This window comes from Chiloscyllium plagiosum, chromosome 19, assembly GCF_004010195.1.
Source record: "Chiloscyllium plagiosum isolate BGI_BamShark_2017 chromosome 19, ASM401019v2, whole genome shotgun sequence".
In the NCBI taxonomy this organism is placed as follows: domain Eukaryota; kingdom Metazoa; phylum Chordata; class Chondrichthyes; order Orectolobiformes; family Hemiscylliidae; genus Chiloscyllium; species Chiloscyllium plagiosum.
In genome coordinates, this window is record NC_057728.1 from 21,553,537 (window position 1) to 21,569,423 (window position 15,887).

At 36.6% G+C, this 15,887-nt stretch overlaps 1 protein-coding gene across 15 annotated transcripts in view; it reads left to right on the forward strand.

Annotated features, from left to right (window-relative positions):
• The window catches only part of wnk1b (WNK lysine deficient protein kinase 1b), a 153,239-nt gene extending 138,223 nt beyond the window's left edge, over positions 1 to 15,016 (forward strand). For 9 of the 15 annotated variants that reach the window (XM_043709287.1, XM_043709295.1, XM_043709290.1 and 6 more), the window contains 4 exons: positions 2,765 to 2,857; positions 8,545 to 8,586; positions 10,408 to 10,604; positions 11,362 to 15,016. In XM_043709287.1, the coding sequence (XP_043565222.1) occupies positions 2,765 to 2,857; positions 8,545 to 8,586; positions 10,408 to 10,604; positions 11,362 to 11,661 (632 nt within the window). In that variant the 3' untranslated portion in view covers positions 11,662 to 15,016. The remainder of the gene's footprint in view (positions 1 to 2,764; positions 2,858 to 8,544; positions 8,587 to 10,407; positions 10,605 to 11,361) is intronic. The other 6 variants (XM_043709289.1, XM_043709303.1, XM_043709296.1 and 3 more) reach the window with 4 other exon arrangements.
• Positions 15,017 to 15,887: the final 871 nt, after the last annotated feature.

The following is a 15,887-nucleotide window of genomic DNA, read 5'->3' on the forward strand; positions in this document are numbered from 1 at the left end:
TGTCATCTATGTACTACTGTTTTTTTATAGTTAAGGTCTTTTAATAGCCGCCTCTGCTGTAATAAAAAACTTGTGTTTTATACAGAACTTCAATTTCTTCTGCTTGAAGATGGAAAAGTTTGACTATTTCCTGGTACAGTTCTGAGTATTCTATTTTCACATACTAATGGCATTTCCACACTAGAGAATCTAATCTCAATTTCAGATTTATGTAGACCAGATGTCTACATTAGTGAAAAGCAACTCAGTCATTGCCTTTCAAAAATCAAGGGCACCTCACATAAGCTAATTACTGTAGCTGTAGTCAATTATTTTCCTTGTTAAGGGTATTTTCTGTTAACTTTTGGTGGTACTGAAAAACTTAAACAAAGAAGGCTCATCAGGTTTGTGTGTGAGCGTCCAGCTGCCTTAAAGTTTATGCTAGATGCAAGTGACCAGCAATGTGCCACAAGGATCGGCGCTGGGTCCACGGTGTTTTGTCATTTACATAAATGATTTGAATGTGAATACAGAAGTTATGGTTAGATGACACTACAATGGGTGATGTAGTGGTTACAATAGGATCTTGATCAGATGGGTCAATGGCCCGCGGATTGGCGGATGGAGTTTAATTTAGATAAATGGGAGGCAAACCGGGGCAGGACTTACATAATTAATTATATAATTAATAGGAGAAAGTGAGGACTGCAGATGCTGGAGATAAGAGTCAAAAAGTGTGGCATTGGACAAGTACAGCAGGTCAGGCAGCATCTGAGGAATAGGACAGTGGACGTTTCAGGAATAGGAGAGTGGACGTTTCTGGCCTAAGCCTTTCATCAGGAATGTTGGGGGAGCGGGGCCAAGGGTGCTGAGAGATAAATGGGTGGGGGTTTTGGGGCTGGGGGAAGGTAGCTTGGAAAGTGATAGGTAGATGAAGGTGGGGGGTGATGGTGATAGGTTGGACTGGATAGGTGGGACAGTTCAAGTGGGAGGTGCCGAGTTGGAGGGTTGGATCTGGGGTAAGGTGAGTGGTAGGGTGATGAGAAAACTGGTGAAATCGACATTGATGCTGTCTGGAGGACGAATGCCTCATCTTCTGCCTTGGGACTCACCAACCACACAGTATCAATGTTGATTTCACCAATTTTCTCATCTCTCCTTCCCCCTACCTTATCCCAGATCCAATCCTCCAACTCGGCATCCCCCTCTTGAGCTGTCCCACCTATCCATCCTCCTTCCCATTTATCCACTCTGACCTTTCACCATCTCTCCGCCCCCCCCCCGCCCAATCTTTATCTACTACTTTCCTTCCAAGCTACTTTCCCCAGGACCCCCTCCCATTTATTTCTCAATCCTCTTGGGCCTGTCTCTCTTCCCCCACCCACCTTTTATTCCTCAGCTCCCTTGCCACCCTGCCCAACATTCCTGACGAAAGGCTTATACCTGAAATGTCGACACTCCTGCTCCTTGGATGCTGCGTAACGATCTGTGCTTTTCCAGTGTCACACCTTTTGACTTGTATAATTAATAGTTGAGCCCTGGGGAATGTTGCCAACAAACAGATGCAGATGCATAGTTCCTTGAAAGTGGAGTTGCAGGTTGATAGGGAATGAAGAATGCATTTGGTGTGCTTCCCTTTATTGTTCAGTACATTGAGTTGAGCTGTACAGGATATTGGTGAGACCACTTTTAGAGATGAGGTGATTGCCTAGTGGTATTAACACTGGACTCTTAATCCGGAGACTCGAGTAATGTTCTGAGGACATAGGTTTGAATCCCCCCATGGTAGATGGTGGAATTTAAATTGGAATTTGTAAACAAAATCGAGAATTAAGTGTCTAATGATGACTGAGTTGTTGATGGACAAACTCATCTGGTTCACTAATGTCCTTTAGGGAAGGAAACTGTCATCCTTACTTTGTCTAGCCTACACGTGACTCCCAGACCCACAGTAAAATGGTTGACTCTTGAATGTCCTCTGGGTAAATAGGGATGGGCAATGCATGCTGACTTAACCAGTGACACCCTCATCCCTGAAAGAATTTTTTTTAAAAAAGTGCTGCATACAATTCTATAGGGAAGATATTGTTAACTTGAGAAAGTGCAGAAAAGATTTACAAGGATTTTGCTGGGATTGCAGGATTTGAGTTATAGAGGAAGGCTGATCAAGCTGGGGCTGTTTTCCCTAGAACATCAGAGGCTGAGGGGTGACCTTATAGAGGTGTATGTAATCACTCGGGGCATGGATAAGGTGAATAACCATAGTCTTTTTTTATTTGGATGGGGGAGTTTAAAACTCGAGGGCCTAGGTTTAAGGTCAGGAAAGATTTAAAAAAAAGACCTGAGGGATAACTTTTTCATGCAGAGGATGGTGCTGGTATGGAATGAGCTGCGAGAGGAAGTGGTGGAGCTGATACAATTACAACATTTAACGATGCATGGGTATATGAATAAGAAGGGTTTCGAGGGATAGGTTTGTGTATGGTAAAAGGATACTTGGGAGCTAAAATTTATAGTGAAGGAATTTGTCATATCCATTTTAAAAGCATTGAATTTAATTTTCTGTAATCAGCATCACATTTCCCAGAGCAACAACAAATAATTTAAAAGAAAAAGAAAAATGCTGCATGTAGCCTGGGTGGACTTATAACATTTTACTGAAGCAGTAACAATTTTCTAAGAGGGGAAAGATATGTATTCAATGTGAGGTAATCCCTCAATTCTTGAAGTACTAACGTTCTGACTTTAGTTGTCTGTTTTCCTCCTTTTTCTTTTACTGTCACAGGCTCAGCATCGTTTCACTGTGCATCAGAGCAAGTGACTTTTAAACTTGGCGGCAGAAGGACAAGGTTTCTGAGTACGCCCTGTCTGGCTCTTTGTGTGTAACACTTTTATTCTTTTCTCATCTGCCTTTTTCTTCCTTTTCCCCTGCATAAAGCTTTGCTGCTATTGTTCATTAAGTTTTCAAAATTTCAGTCACCTATTTGAAGTTTCCATATGGGGCAGCATGATAAATTTAAAAATTCAAGAAATCAAATATATACTGTTAATTGACTAATTTCCAGTGAAGTTTGAAAGGAAAAGTGAAATATATTAAGAAAGTGATTTTGACTCAAAAGGTTGCCACCGACCAACATGATTGTGTATTGTGTGATTGCATTTATATCGAATGTACACGCCTGTGCACATGCACACTGTTTGAACTCCTATTGCGAGTTAAGTATTTCAGTCCATATTTACATTTTTGACCACATCTGGTTCTCCAAAATTAAAAACCTGTTAATTGGAGAAAAAAACAATCTTTTTGCTTTTAGGGGTGCTTTTACAAAATAAAATTAGGTAGAATATTTTCTTGTGGTGGAAAATGAACTCTGTTACACAGTTTCACTATTTGTTATCACTATGTTGAGAACAGTAAATTTGAATGGCTGCGATGTACAGTTTTCTAATTAATCTTCCATTTTGTTTTGGCTGCATGTTGACTTAAGTGTTTGATCTGCAGGCGCAAATGAGCAATGTCATTTTAACAGTGGTAGGCTGGACATTGTTGAACATCTGCAGCCATGATGGAAAGTTGCAAACTTGTGTAGAACAATTAAAGCTACCTGTTAGTGGGAGGAAAAAAAATCAGTACATCTAATTATTATTGCAGTTATGATTGGACCCTACCCATAGTTATTACCATTACTCCTTCATGTACAAGTTCAACAGAAGTAACTTATGTACGTACTTGAATATGTATCGTATTTTCTTTAAAATGAGGAAACCTTTAATTGCTTAAATGCAGGTTTTTGATGTAGTTTTAATTTGCCTTGTACCCATCCTGTTCCTTCTGTTTATTTTGTCCAGTATTCAGCATTTGTTATTGATAGTGTGGAGTGTGCAACCTCTCAACTATCAGGTTCACTCCAGCATTGCTGTTGCCTTGAAAACTGGCAGCTTAGCAGCTAACTCATTCTTAGATTATAGGTTAGTCAACAGGTGTATGACTAATAATGAACTAACTGAAATATCTGTGTGAAATTTCAGTGAAGTTATACTTGTGCAATTGTTATAGAGATTGCATTTTAAAGTCTTGATGCAGGTCAACATGCATGCATGCAATAATACCCGCTTATAATGGTCATGACTATTTTTGATAGCCCTTTAAGTCTGCATTCGTTAACTCAATTAATTCATTTTGAATGGTGTTGATTTTTTTTAAAAAGTCGGATTTTTATATCATTATATTTGTGTTTTAACAACAATCAAATATTTCCTTGTTTTTGAACTAAAGAATCCCTTGTCAGGAGTTGTGATCCCAATGTTTAAGATGGAGTACATAGCAAAATAGTGAAAAATATCAAAATCTTGTGGAGTAATGAGTAATAGATTCTTTCCACTGATCAGTTACCCAGCCAAAGTAAAACCTTTACAAAGTAAAACAGCCTAGCCACTCTTATGGTAATTGGTAACCTTTCAACATAGCAACTCACTTTTTCCATTCCTGTCCTGAAACTTTTAATAGGGGAATTGAGCCATTTTTAAAAAATGCTCCATGCATTGCATGGCATCTGTTTTATTCAAATGATTTTCTGACAGGCTTGCTTGACATCATCATAAGAAATGTGGGTGTATCAGTACAGAAAAAGCCTCCTTGTCCTTAATTCATGCCAGGTTTTCAGTTTTACAGTTAATAGAATCTGAAAATATTCAAACTGCAGTATGCATTTTTCTAATTGTGAAAACTGAAAATTATATTGTTGTTAAAATGACACCTTGGGCATTCCATCTGCCAGTGGTCAATCTGATTAAGTAAAACATGCCTGATCTTTTTAGAAAGGATTTTATATATTTATACCATAGTTGTGGCTATGGAACTGTGGCATAATACTATAAATGTTCTGCTTTTTCACATCTCACTGGACTATTTTCAATTTGAAAAAATGGCGATACTGAATTGGATTTGAAAATTTCAAGATCTTCCATTTCAAGCCTTGTACCCTTTTTATAAATCCAGCGCACCATGTAGATTCACGAATCTTTTGTCAAAATAGTTCAACACTAGCTGCCTATAACTGTCCAGCCCATATTGAACTGTTCTTTAGCCTGACTGTCATATGATCATCAAATTGATGCTACTTTGTATAGTCCATTCCGTTTCCTCCCTCCATTTATTCTTCGTTATCACTCGCCAAATAAATGCTCCTGAAGTGTCCGTCCTTTATGTCACCAAGCCAATGAAAACTTCATGTGGCTTGAGTGTGTTGTTGTAATGTGTTTGTAATGTGTTTAGCTGATGAACATACATTAAAGAAATGTTGACATCACTTTTGATCACAACTCATGTTGTGGAAAGTTATTTTGAAGCAGCAAATAAAAAGACATTATGCTTTTACATAATTATTGCCATATACCTTACACATAGTAGGTTATACCAAAAAAACCCCTTTCCATAGTGTCCTCCACAATAGATTTCCTCGGTGATATTGAATTCAAGTGCACTTCTCACGGACCTACCAGTACCATTCAGAAGCAGTCCAGTGATAGCTGTGCCAGAGTGATTTTGGGTGGTTGGGAGAATTGACTTTACTGCTTGACTTGGTTTGTGGTGGAATGTTCCAGTCATCATCCTGATTTGCCAAAATATTTGAATCCCACAGGCTGGTATGGATGCAGGTCCAGTGGACTTTATCTCTGCTAAACCTAATGCATGTCAGTTTAAATGTTCAGCGAAAGCAGCATGGCTTCCTGCGAGTTTACATCTCATGGAAGTTGTTTGATTACAGCTTTCTGACTGTTGTGGTCTCTGTTTTTTTGATTTTTTTTTTTCCCTGTCCAGCAGCTCTGTGCAAATGATTTCATAGTATAATTGTGTGCTCTGGTTATTGAAGATAATTTGAATTTACATGTCTTCATAAAAGTGCATAAAAATAGGCTGCCTATCTTTTTAAAAAACATTCGGATGATCTAGAATAGGCAAGTTCGTTTTGGAGCATGGTTAAAATGCCCAGTCATAAAAGTGACTGTTTCTTCTGATTTTATGCTACTCCATCAGCAGTATATTTAACTCATGCATATGAAACATACATTTTTAATTATTCTTGGCCTGAGACAGATTGTGAAATTACTTTTTATTTCCTGGTAATAGTTTTTAGTTTCTCGTCACCGTCTCAGATTGTTATAGTTGAATTTTCCTGGCCCTATAGTTAGGAATGCAGATTTTTAAATATTTTAAAATGTATGTGTTAAAACCTTTTTCTCAGCTATGTTGTTTGGCACAGCAATCCATTAAGCTGTTAACATCGGTTTCATGAATTGTTATTAGTGTTTTTTTGATAGAATGTCACTTTTACTTGGCATATGTTAGTTTATCACCAGGTTCAGAGAGCACACCTCTTCATTGTGTAGTATTATAGCACAGGGATAGCAAGCCAGACCAGAACAGGCTCAGTTGCACTGGATTTGGAACATGGTGAAATGAAAACATTTGACCCTTAAAATTGATTATTTGTTCCAAACGAGACTTTACAAATCAGTTAATCTTGCACACCAAGTATATAGCTTAAGAAAAATTAACCATTTATTATTTAGTGTAGCTTAGAACGTAAATGAATTACAAGGCAATGTAATTAATATGTATGATCCAAGCCCAATCATCTTTGATTATCAGCATCTCCCCACTCATCCATAGATAGTTAAGGGATAGATTTTAAAAAAAGCATAAATTGTCATTTCAATAAATGGCTTCAATGTGAATACCAAACCTTCATGAAATCTGATGGGTTTTATTACGTGCACATCGGAATTCAAACAGGATGCAATCCTAAGTCACTGGTCAATGCTGACCGCTTCCACAGACCTCCAGAGACTTTTTTTGATTTCTTTTGGACTGGTAGTCTTTATTCAGGACTTTCAACGGGTCGATATTTGGAGGTTGGCTAAGGAGTGCAAAACCAAACAATCTAGTCCTGCAGCTTCCAAAGCATCCCTTTGCCTTCTGCCCCAAAACCTAGTCAGAGTCAGTTCTCCCTTCGTTTTCTCTTTCTTTGTCGACATTCTCTGTGGTTGGCTGGCCAGTACCTGTCCCCTCTTCCTTCCTCCCCCTTCCCCACACCATTAACTGATTTGAGCACACAACAGCTCCCAGTCCCTGAACATAACATGTAAGTACTGGTTCATGTTTAGTTTTTTTTTAGAGAAGTACTTAACCTGCATCACCATTCCAAACCAGTTCCCAACTGCAAATATCAGTATTTTCTCTTTTTTTTTAAACCAGCTGCTGCTGAAAGTTCAGAGTTAAATTCTCAACTACAACTCCGTTCCAAACCAAAGAGGAGAAAAATAAAAGTAACTATGGTTTAAACAGTGAAAAGTGCAAAATTGTCAATAGTTTTATGTAATATTAAGTTGAGCAATATTAGAAAGATCTAATATTGTCCTGCTTTGCTACACCTTTCATGGGAAGTATTACTGGAGATCCTCAAATATTATGCATCTTGCTTTGTCAAATACTCTTGTTCAATCTCCTGAGGGTTCACACATGCTTGCTTGCAGGCTGCCTGGCTTTCTTATGCACTCAATTGAAATAATGTGACTATTTAATGGCCTTAATTATAATAGATGAATCTTATCTTTTGCCTCTGTGTGATAGCTTCTCTTCCAAACATTTGGGTCAGGAACTGCTTAGAGCCAGAGCTGGTTGTGTCACTACATTCCCTTCTGTAATTGAAATGGAGGAGTTGAAATCCATACTCGGACAGGATCACTTTTAAACAACAATGCAATATTATTTTCAGCAAGTATAGCCAGTTATTTAAAGTGACTTGCATACATGTTCATATCTTATGACTGATGTTGCTAAATTTGCATGATTACAATCCCAGGACGAGAAAATATGCAGCATAGGAAGAAGGAGAAGCTCGCTCTGGTTCCTGTCCCTTTTCTGCGGATTGGAATGAGATTGTACCTTTAATATACATCTTACTCTTCCAAATAACTTTATTTCCTGACCTCCCCACCCCAAACTTATCATTCACTTTACAACATTTAAGCAGTGATGGAGAGGGAAAATAAATCCTGTCCAAAAAGATTTATGTGACCTAATCATTTTATGGTGCTGCAGAGCAGTTGTGTTCCAGAGGAAGTTGAGACACTTGAAATAAATTAGATATAGGAAAGAAAGAAGTGTATTTATACAATAAAACTATAATTTAGAAAAACTAGATAGAGGCAAATTGGATTTCAAAACAAATTTTAAAAATGCTTTTTGCTTTCTGTCTATGGCTTCAACTTTGTAAATATTAACTAGTTGCAGTTCAAATGTCTAAATCACATTTTGGAATATATTATGAGAAACCAGTATCCTTGCTTTTTTTTACTGAAATTAATGAATGGTGATCAAGTACCAAGTTAGTGAATTTGGAACATTGAGTGCCAAAGGATAACAATTTACTTCCTCTCTCTCTTTTGTTATACTGCAATGCAGACCAGTATGAGGTCACACTAATCAGTTCAATTGATATTAATGTACTTTCTTCCGTTCTGTATGTTTCTCTTCTCCAAGCACTTTTCTTTATTCTTTAGGGAAGATGGTGAAAAAAGTCTGCCCATGCAACCAACTGTGTAGTAATTATCCTTTTCTAACATTTTACTTGCACAGCATGTAACACATTAATATAGCATCGTCCTTGCATCTGATTTTAGCATTTAGGCTTCTCTGTCTTATTGTTTTTGAAGTTTCTACTGCATCTCTTAAAGTTTAGGAAGGCCAGTAGTTCTGTAGAAATTTTATTCTTTTGTAAGTTTGATCTGAAACTGCGTCCACATCAACTTATAATAAAATTTGCTCAGTTTTAGTAGTATGGGAAGAGGCTCATGGAGCACAAGCATCGGAGACTATATGGTGCAAATGGCTTATTATTGACTTATTAATTTTATGTGGAGTCATGCAGCATTGTAACAGACTCTTCGGTCCACCAGTCCATGCAGACCGTAATCCCAAATTAAACTAGTCCCATCTGCCTCTGTTTGGCTCGTATCCTTCTAAACATTTCTTATTCATGTACTTATCCAAATGTCTTGTCAATGTTGTAACTCTGCCCATTTCCACCACTTCCTCTGGAAGTTCATTCCACACATGAGCCACTCTTACATTTTAAAAAAAAAAGTTGCCCATGCCCATGTCTTTTTAAAATCTTTCTCCTCTTGCCTTAAAAAATGCCACCTTGTCTTGAAATCCCCCACCCTAGGAAAACAAAACCTGCCATTCACCTCATGATGTTACAAATTTAATGTAGATCTACAAAGTTAGTGTCTGAGGAAAAGCTGAAGTGTAAATCATTGAGACACCCTGGGTCCAGATTTTGGACTGCATATTCACAGGCTGTTATTTCAGAAAGGGAAGCCTCGTAGATTGACTTCTGGTTTCGAAAATATTTTGTGACCACAAACCAAACAATCTTTGCTCACAACAAATGCATTGAGTGCCAATGGTGCATCAGCTGGAGACTAAAACTCATTAAATATCAGAGAACCAAATTAATTGAGTTCATGCAGCAGAGTAACTTAAGTAGACTGTGAACCCCTCAGTCATAATTAGTGGCATATTTCATGAATTTAAAGCAAAAGTTTGAAATTTCCTTTCCTTGTGGGGCTGCTATTTCTCTGTTTAACTGGGCAGCTATCAGAGACCAAAGAACCTATAATGCTAAAATGAGTTGTAAAGATAGCTTTGATTTTTGCATGTTCTAAGAGCTGGTATAAATAATGTCAATGTGAATAGGTTCAGCAATTTTTGTTGTGATGTTTTCTGGATGCAATGCATGCGTAAATGCAGTGTGGCCTTTAACACATTTTTGAAGACTGCGAAACAGCATATGAGTACTGCATGAAGCCTTTATTAAATGGATTAAACACATTTGCTTCCTTTTGTGTGTGTGTGTGTGTGTGTATATATATATATATAGTAAATATTTTCCATAACAGTCTTGGACAACTTCTAATGCATGCAAAAGTGAGGTGCATGTTATGAATATAATTTGTGGAAGATGTGTGCACCTTGTTCTGGGCTAATATTCTACATTTGTTGTTGATCCATTGATGAATGATTTTTAAAAGATATTTATTGAAAATTGACACACCTCTCTGGTTGATGTAACTCAACAGCAACTTATAAAACTGCTTCAGTGTACAGAGATTTCCCAAGACCATTAAATTCAACATTTAAATAGTGTTACTCTTTATTTGAAATTGAGAATTTTCCGTTTCATTTGGATCATAGATTCCAGTAACTTTGTTGTTTATCACAAGCACACAGATAAATTATCATAAAAAGAGGTTGGATCCAAATATCATTAAAATCATGAATTACATAGCTGCTTTTGTGTAGAAAGCTTAATGCTAACAAATTTGTAGTTGGCAGCTTGATTTGCTTTTCTGTTTTTCTAGGAACAACCAGCACAAATGCGGTAAGTGGAGTTGGGTCGTTGGCTCAGCAACAACAGCCAGCAATAACGAGCAGAAAAGGCACCTTCACAGATGATTTGCATAAGTTAGTGGACAATTGGGCTCGAGATGCTATGAACCTCTCACAGAACAAGCGTGGCATGAAGCAACAAGGTCAACAAGGCCAGCATTACTCTGAAGTAAGTAAAGTCTGTGTCTTCGTGGTCTATGTTTTTAAACTTCATTTAAATGGCCCTATCTAGTCAAATGTTGAGTATTTTACTGTTAATCAGGACTCTCTGCTTGGAGAAATTATTTCTCATCTTTTGTTTGAGTCTTCAGATGTGTTTTCAGTTCCAGAATGCTCAGCTTTGTGCATTTCTTCAGCTGTTTTAAGTGGTATCATGAAGTAATCTTAACACTTCATCTGAAATACCTATCCTGAAATGGAGTGTAGACTGTTTATCACATTTCAGAAATTTAATTAAGCAATTTGAGTTATATTTTTTCGACAGGCAATAACTATTCTGCATTAAGTGTGGCCCCAGTTTGAATTCTGCAGGATCCTATAAACAGTCTTGAATGCATGACTCATTGGTCTATTTTTAATTACATAGTTTGAAGCAGGAATGTTGGCTTGGATGCAAATACTGCCATTTTAGTCTTCAGTAATTTTGTGTATTTCTGCTAGGAATTGTTTCTAATTAGAGAATTAAAGGGATGTTTATTAACAACATCATGCCATATGAAGGCCTTATTGAACAATCATAATTCAGGAGAAAATGTTTGCTTCATAGTGAAGAAATTTTATCCTTTTGAACTGTTAATTGTATAATTGTTAAAAATTATTCTTTTGAGGGGGAAAAGAGAACCAGCATCTATATGACCCTACAATTGCAGTGATCCTATAATTCCATTTCTGTATGGCTAATGGTGGTCTTTCATAAACTTTTACAGACAATGCCAAGGAAATATTCAGCACCAGGTCAACTTTGTGTCTCCATGACAAACTCTGCTGCCTCAGTTGGCTCCTTGGGCCCTTTCAGCAAGACTCCTATCTGCCAGTATGGTTATCCTGGAACACCTTATGGTGCCCAGTGGACTGGAGCACCACCCCAACAGCAACCAAGCATTATACCACCACCACCAGGCCTCCAGTTTCAAGCAGTTGGCTCCACTTCACTACAGAGTTTTCCCTTGGGCACTTTGCAGAAATCTGTCAGCAATCCTTCTGGATCCAATCTTAGGACAACGTAGATGTATAATTCAAATTCTGGATAAGTGTGATCAATAGACTGAGTGGAATTCAAGGTTTAATGGCCTCTGCTGATGTTGCTGGGGATAGGTCATAGAGTTTTAAAGCATACAGATGACTGACACTGCTTTTATATACACAGCATCATTTGAGAGCTATTTTACTAGTTCTGTTTCAAACAGCGTTCTGTGTGGACATATATTTACCCATCAGTTTTTGATGTTCAAACACTGTGATATATAAATGTTGTTGGACAACAGTAGTTAAAAGTGGATTTAGAGGGTTTAAAGTTTAAAAAAAACAAAAAAACTAAAGCTAGCTATAATCCATACTTATCAGAGACACTTTAATTTCTTTGTTACTTTATTGTATTAGGTAAATAAATGTGAATGTAAAATTGTATAAATGTACTTGAATACCCGTTTTTCCCAGTATGCTTGCTGGATTCATAGTGCCTTGTATTGTGCTTCTGACTTGTCTGCAGGAAAGCACTTAGTGTCCCCAACAGAAAAAAATAAAGAGGAAGAGAGCAAGTTAAAGATGGAGTTGTGGTAAAGTAGATAGTCCATGCTTGTTCTTCAACAGAACTGATGTCATTCACGGTGACTGAAAAGCATCCATTCCGTAAATCAGTTCCAGTTTTTTGTCTTTCCCTCTCCAGTATTATTCAGTTAATTAAAACATGGAGTTATCAAAGGCCAAAATATTAATGGTTAAAATTTTCTCCTGCAAATTCAAGTTCTGTATTTTCCACAATATTCAGCAAATGCTGTTAATTCCAGAAATGCATTAGAAATGTTTATTTTCCACAATATTCAGCAAATGCTGTTACTTCCAGAAATGCAACAGAAATGTTAAGTTGTTAAGTGTTGAGCAACTTCAATTTGATGTTGAAGTGACAAAGTCTAAAATGTTAGATGAGTTGTTATTGCTATAAAGATTGCTGGTGCAGATTGAATGCAGCATGTGCATGCCCTTTAAGGCCAAACTGTTTTACTTTTCTTTGTGCAATACTGAATCTGTGAACAAAATTAGGTTCTGTAGTGCATTTACCATTAATATTTTTGAATGTCATTGACAGTTGCAGTGTATCGACCATTATTTGCTTATTTTTAACTATATCGTTAATCCTCCAATTTACTTTAATTGGAGGTGGTCACTATTAACATAATTTGTGAATCAACACAGGCAATTCTTAAGTTGAATGTATGGGGAAAATGAAAAATTATGGAACAAACTTAGTAAGATAAAGGAAGGCCTCTTACATTCTACCAGATTTTACCTGATATATCAGTCTGGTGCATAAGTGAACATAAATTCTCAACTTCATATTTTATATTGAGTAATAACCATATTTAGAACACAAATGAATTGAAATAAATACAAATCTTAAGACTGTTTTGACATAAGATTTGCATTTTTCTTTTACAGTTTTCTCTTAATGAAAAGAATGCTGAATTAAAACACAATCTTTGTGGTAAATCGTTTCCTGGAAGAAAAACTACTTAGATTTGAGTCTGTGCCTTCTTTTCTCCCCGCAAGAAGGATACTTTCCCTTTCCTGTTTCACATTCCTATCCAAACCTCAAGTTTTTTTTGTTTCACCAGGTATTTGCAGAAAAATAACTAGTAAAGAGCTGGTTGAGGGAATGCTTTTGCTGTTTTCTTTCTGATGTAGAGAATAAAATGACAAATATAACAACATCTGGATGTGAAGGTTGTTTTTAAAAGATATTAGTTCTCTGACTTTATCAAAGAACTGCTTAAACCCTGCATATATTGTTACATTTTGCAGGTCAGCACTTTATTTTGTTTAAGTAAAATTGAAGAAAATTGCACCATTTTTCAAAAAATCTTTTCAATAAGAAAAAATGGTTAGTTCTGCTGTAACTGTTGCAACAATTTAAGGAACTTAAAAATGTCTACTGAAACATCTTTTGTAGACTGTTGCTAATATGTGAGCCTTAAACAATGTTGAATTGAGTTGGGAAGCTTAGAAGTTGAAGTTGTAGAAGTAGTCAAACTGTAACATATTATTCTTAAAGAAAACTCTTGTTTGAGATGCGCAAACCTTTAAGCAGAACATTCATTGAAAGAAGGGTTCCCTTGTACAAATTACTTGTAATGAAGAACACACTTCTGTCTTTCATGAGGCTTTGTTTAAAAAGCAAAACTTAAAGAATTATTGTGTAATATTATCGATGGTTGAATGTGTAATGGTATTTTCTGTGTTACCTACGGGGGGTTTTACTTTTAGGCAGATAGACATGATAATGAAAAGCTTTTATTTTTCTTTCTGTCTTTCTTTTTATTAAAATTTGAACTGGTATGGGGACCGTTTCTTTAACTATATCTTCTATCATATGCTTCACGATATGTGTTGTGGATTCCTTACTTTAAAATAAAGGAAAACTTGAGGAAAAACAAAAAACAAGTACTGCAATCAGTATTACTCCTTAGACTGCAATAAACTGTGAAAAGTCCACACAAAGCATTGCATTTTATTTTAGTAGCAAGTAGCTTTTTAGATATCAGTTGGGTTACCTAACCTTAGAAAACGCTAGATGTTCTGTGAAATTGATGCTATTTGCATGGGCTTGAGGAGGAATCTCAAAATTACTTCAGTTTCTCAGTGCTCCATTTCCTCTTATTTCTCCACACTGTTCCTTCCCTTCTCCAAAATGTATTGGAGGTTGAATGATATGCAGTAATTAGTGTTGGGATCTTGTTGGAGATATGATGTTAATGTTTGTTTTTGATTCCTGTTTAAGAACAGGCTGACAGTTACTTAAGTATGCGTATGCTATTCTTATCTGTTGAGATGCATAATCTTATGCAGTTGATATATTCTGCATTCTTGATCTGTAGTTGAGAATTAACAACATTCAACATAAATTGAGACCCTGATGCGTTTTGCTTTTTGAGTGTATGCATAATTTTCCTCTTATTTCAGACTTTTTAATATCGTGCAAAAAGCTGGATCCATTTGCCATTTCCCTCCTGTGGAAAGCAGTTTAAAAAGTGTACAAATGTTATAAATGCTACTGACTAGTGTTAAATTATTTTATGTAATACTCTTGATCCCTCTTCCCCACCCCCCCAAACTGTACCCTGCAAATTGCCATCTTGAAATGACTGAATTTTCTATTGCTCTGAAGTTCAGTGACTCTCCTGGAGATCTTTCATTATTTAACATAATACACTGTAAAGAAACGTGGGGATCATTTGCAACATGAATTGTATGTTTGCACTAAATAAGGGTGTTGAGCTACATGTAAGATTGCGCTTTGCGCTGAAATTTGTTACTTCCTTTGTAGATTAACTGAAATCATTCAAATAAAATAATTAAAATTGCAAACAAATCTCTCTCTATGTTTCTCTCTCACATAAAAGGCTGTCTAGCCTGCATGACCTCAGCTTGTTTTTATTAATTTTAGTTCTGGAGACTTTTGTGGAGGGTCAGTACAACTGATGAGTGTGACAGTACTCTGCATGTGTAATGGACCAATACCTCATCACAAGTGAAAATCAATGTATGAACTCAATGCACACCTGTAAGTCTTGTTGATGGCATTTGGTGTTGCTTCTATTTGAATATTTTCAGTGAGTTGAACTTAATTGTATAGAACTTTTACCTTGTTGAGAACAAAGTATCTCATTTCTCAGGATTACTTCTGCATGACAAAGGCAAGTGAATCCTCTTGGTTTCTCCACCCTGCTGAATCATCCAGTAATTCCTTAAATATTTCTGGGTTTTTACCTTTGTCTTAAAGATTATATATTTTCCCAGTTTCTTCTGAAAGTTACGAGCAGACTACCACCCTTGTGATTTGTACTGAATTGTTCAGTTATGCACTTCAACATTTACTGGTATGCTTACTGCGGAGACTGTTCAGATACTTGGGTTTCTTTGTTCATCAAAAAATGCTGTCTCAGAACCACTTCAGTGTTAGATCTCTTAGCTTTGTGCAATGCACTACACTTTTTGGCATAACATTCATCTGACATTGTTTTACCCACTTATATAATATGACTAAGATTCTGTCATTTTTGAAATGCTTTGGATTGTTGCCCTCCTATTTGTCAATACATTTATTTACATCATTGATTTTTGTGAGAGCACAGGCCATCACAAGGTATGAGTACTGAGTTGTAAAATGTGGTGCAGGGGGCACTGATTTTTAGTTTCTTCAGCCTCCAGCTATTTGTGGTGGTTTGAGGTTATAATA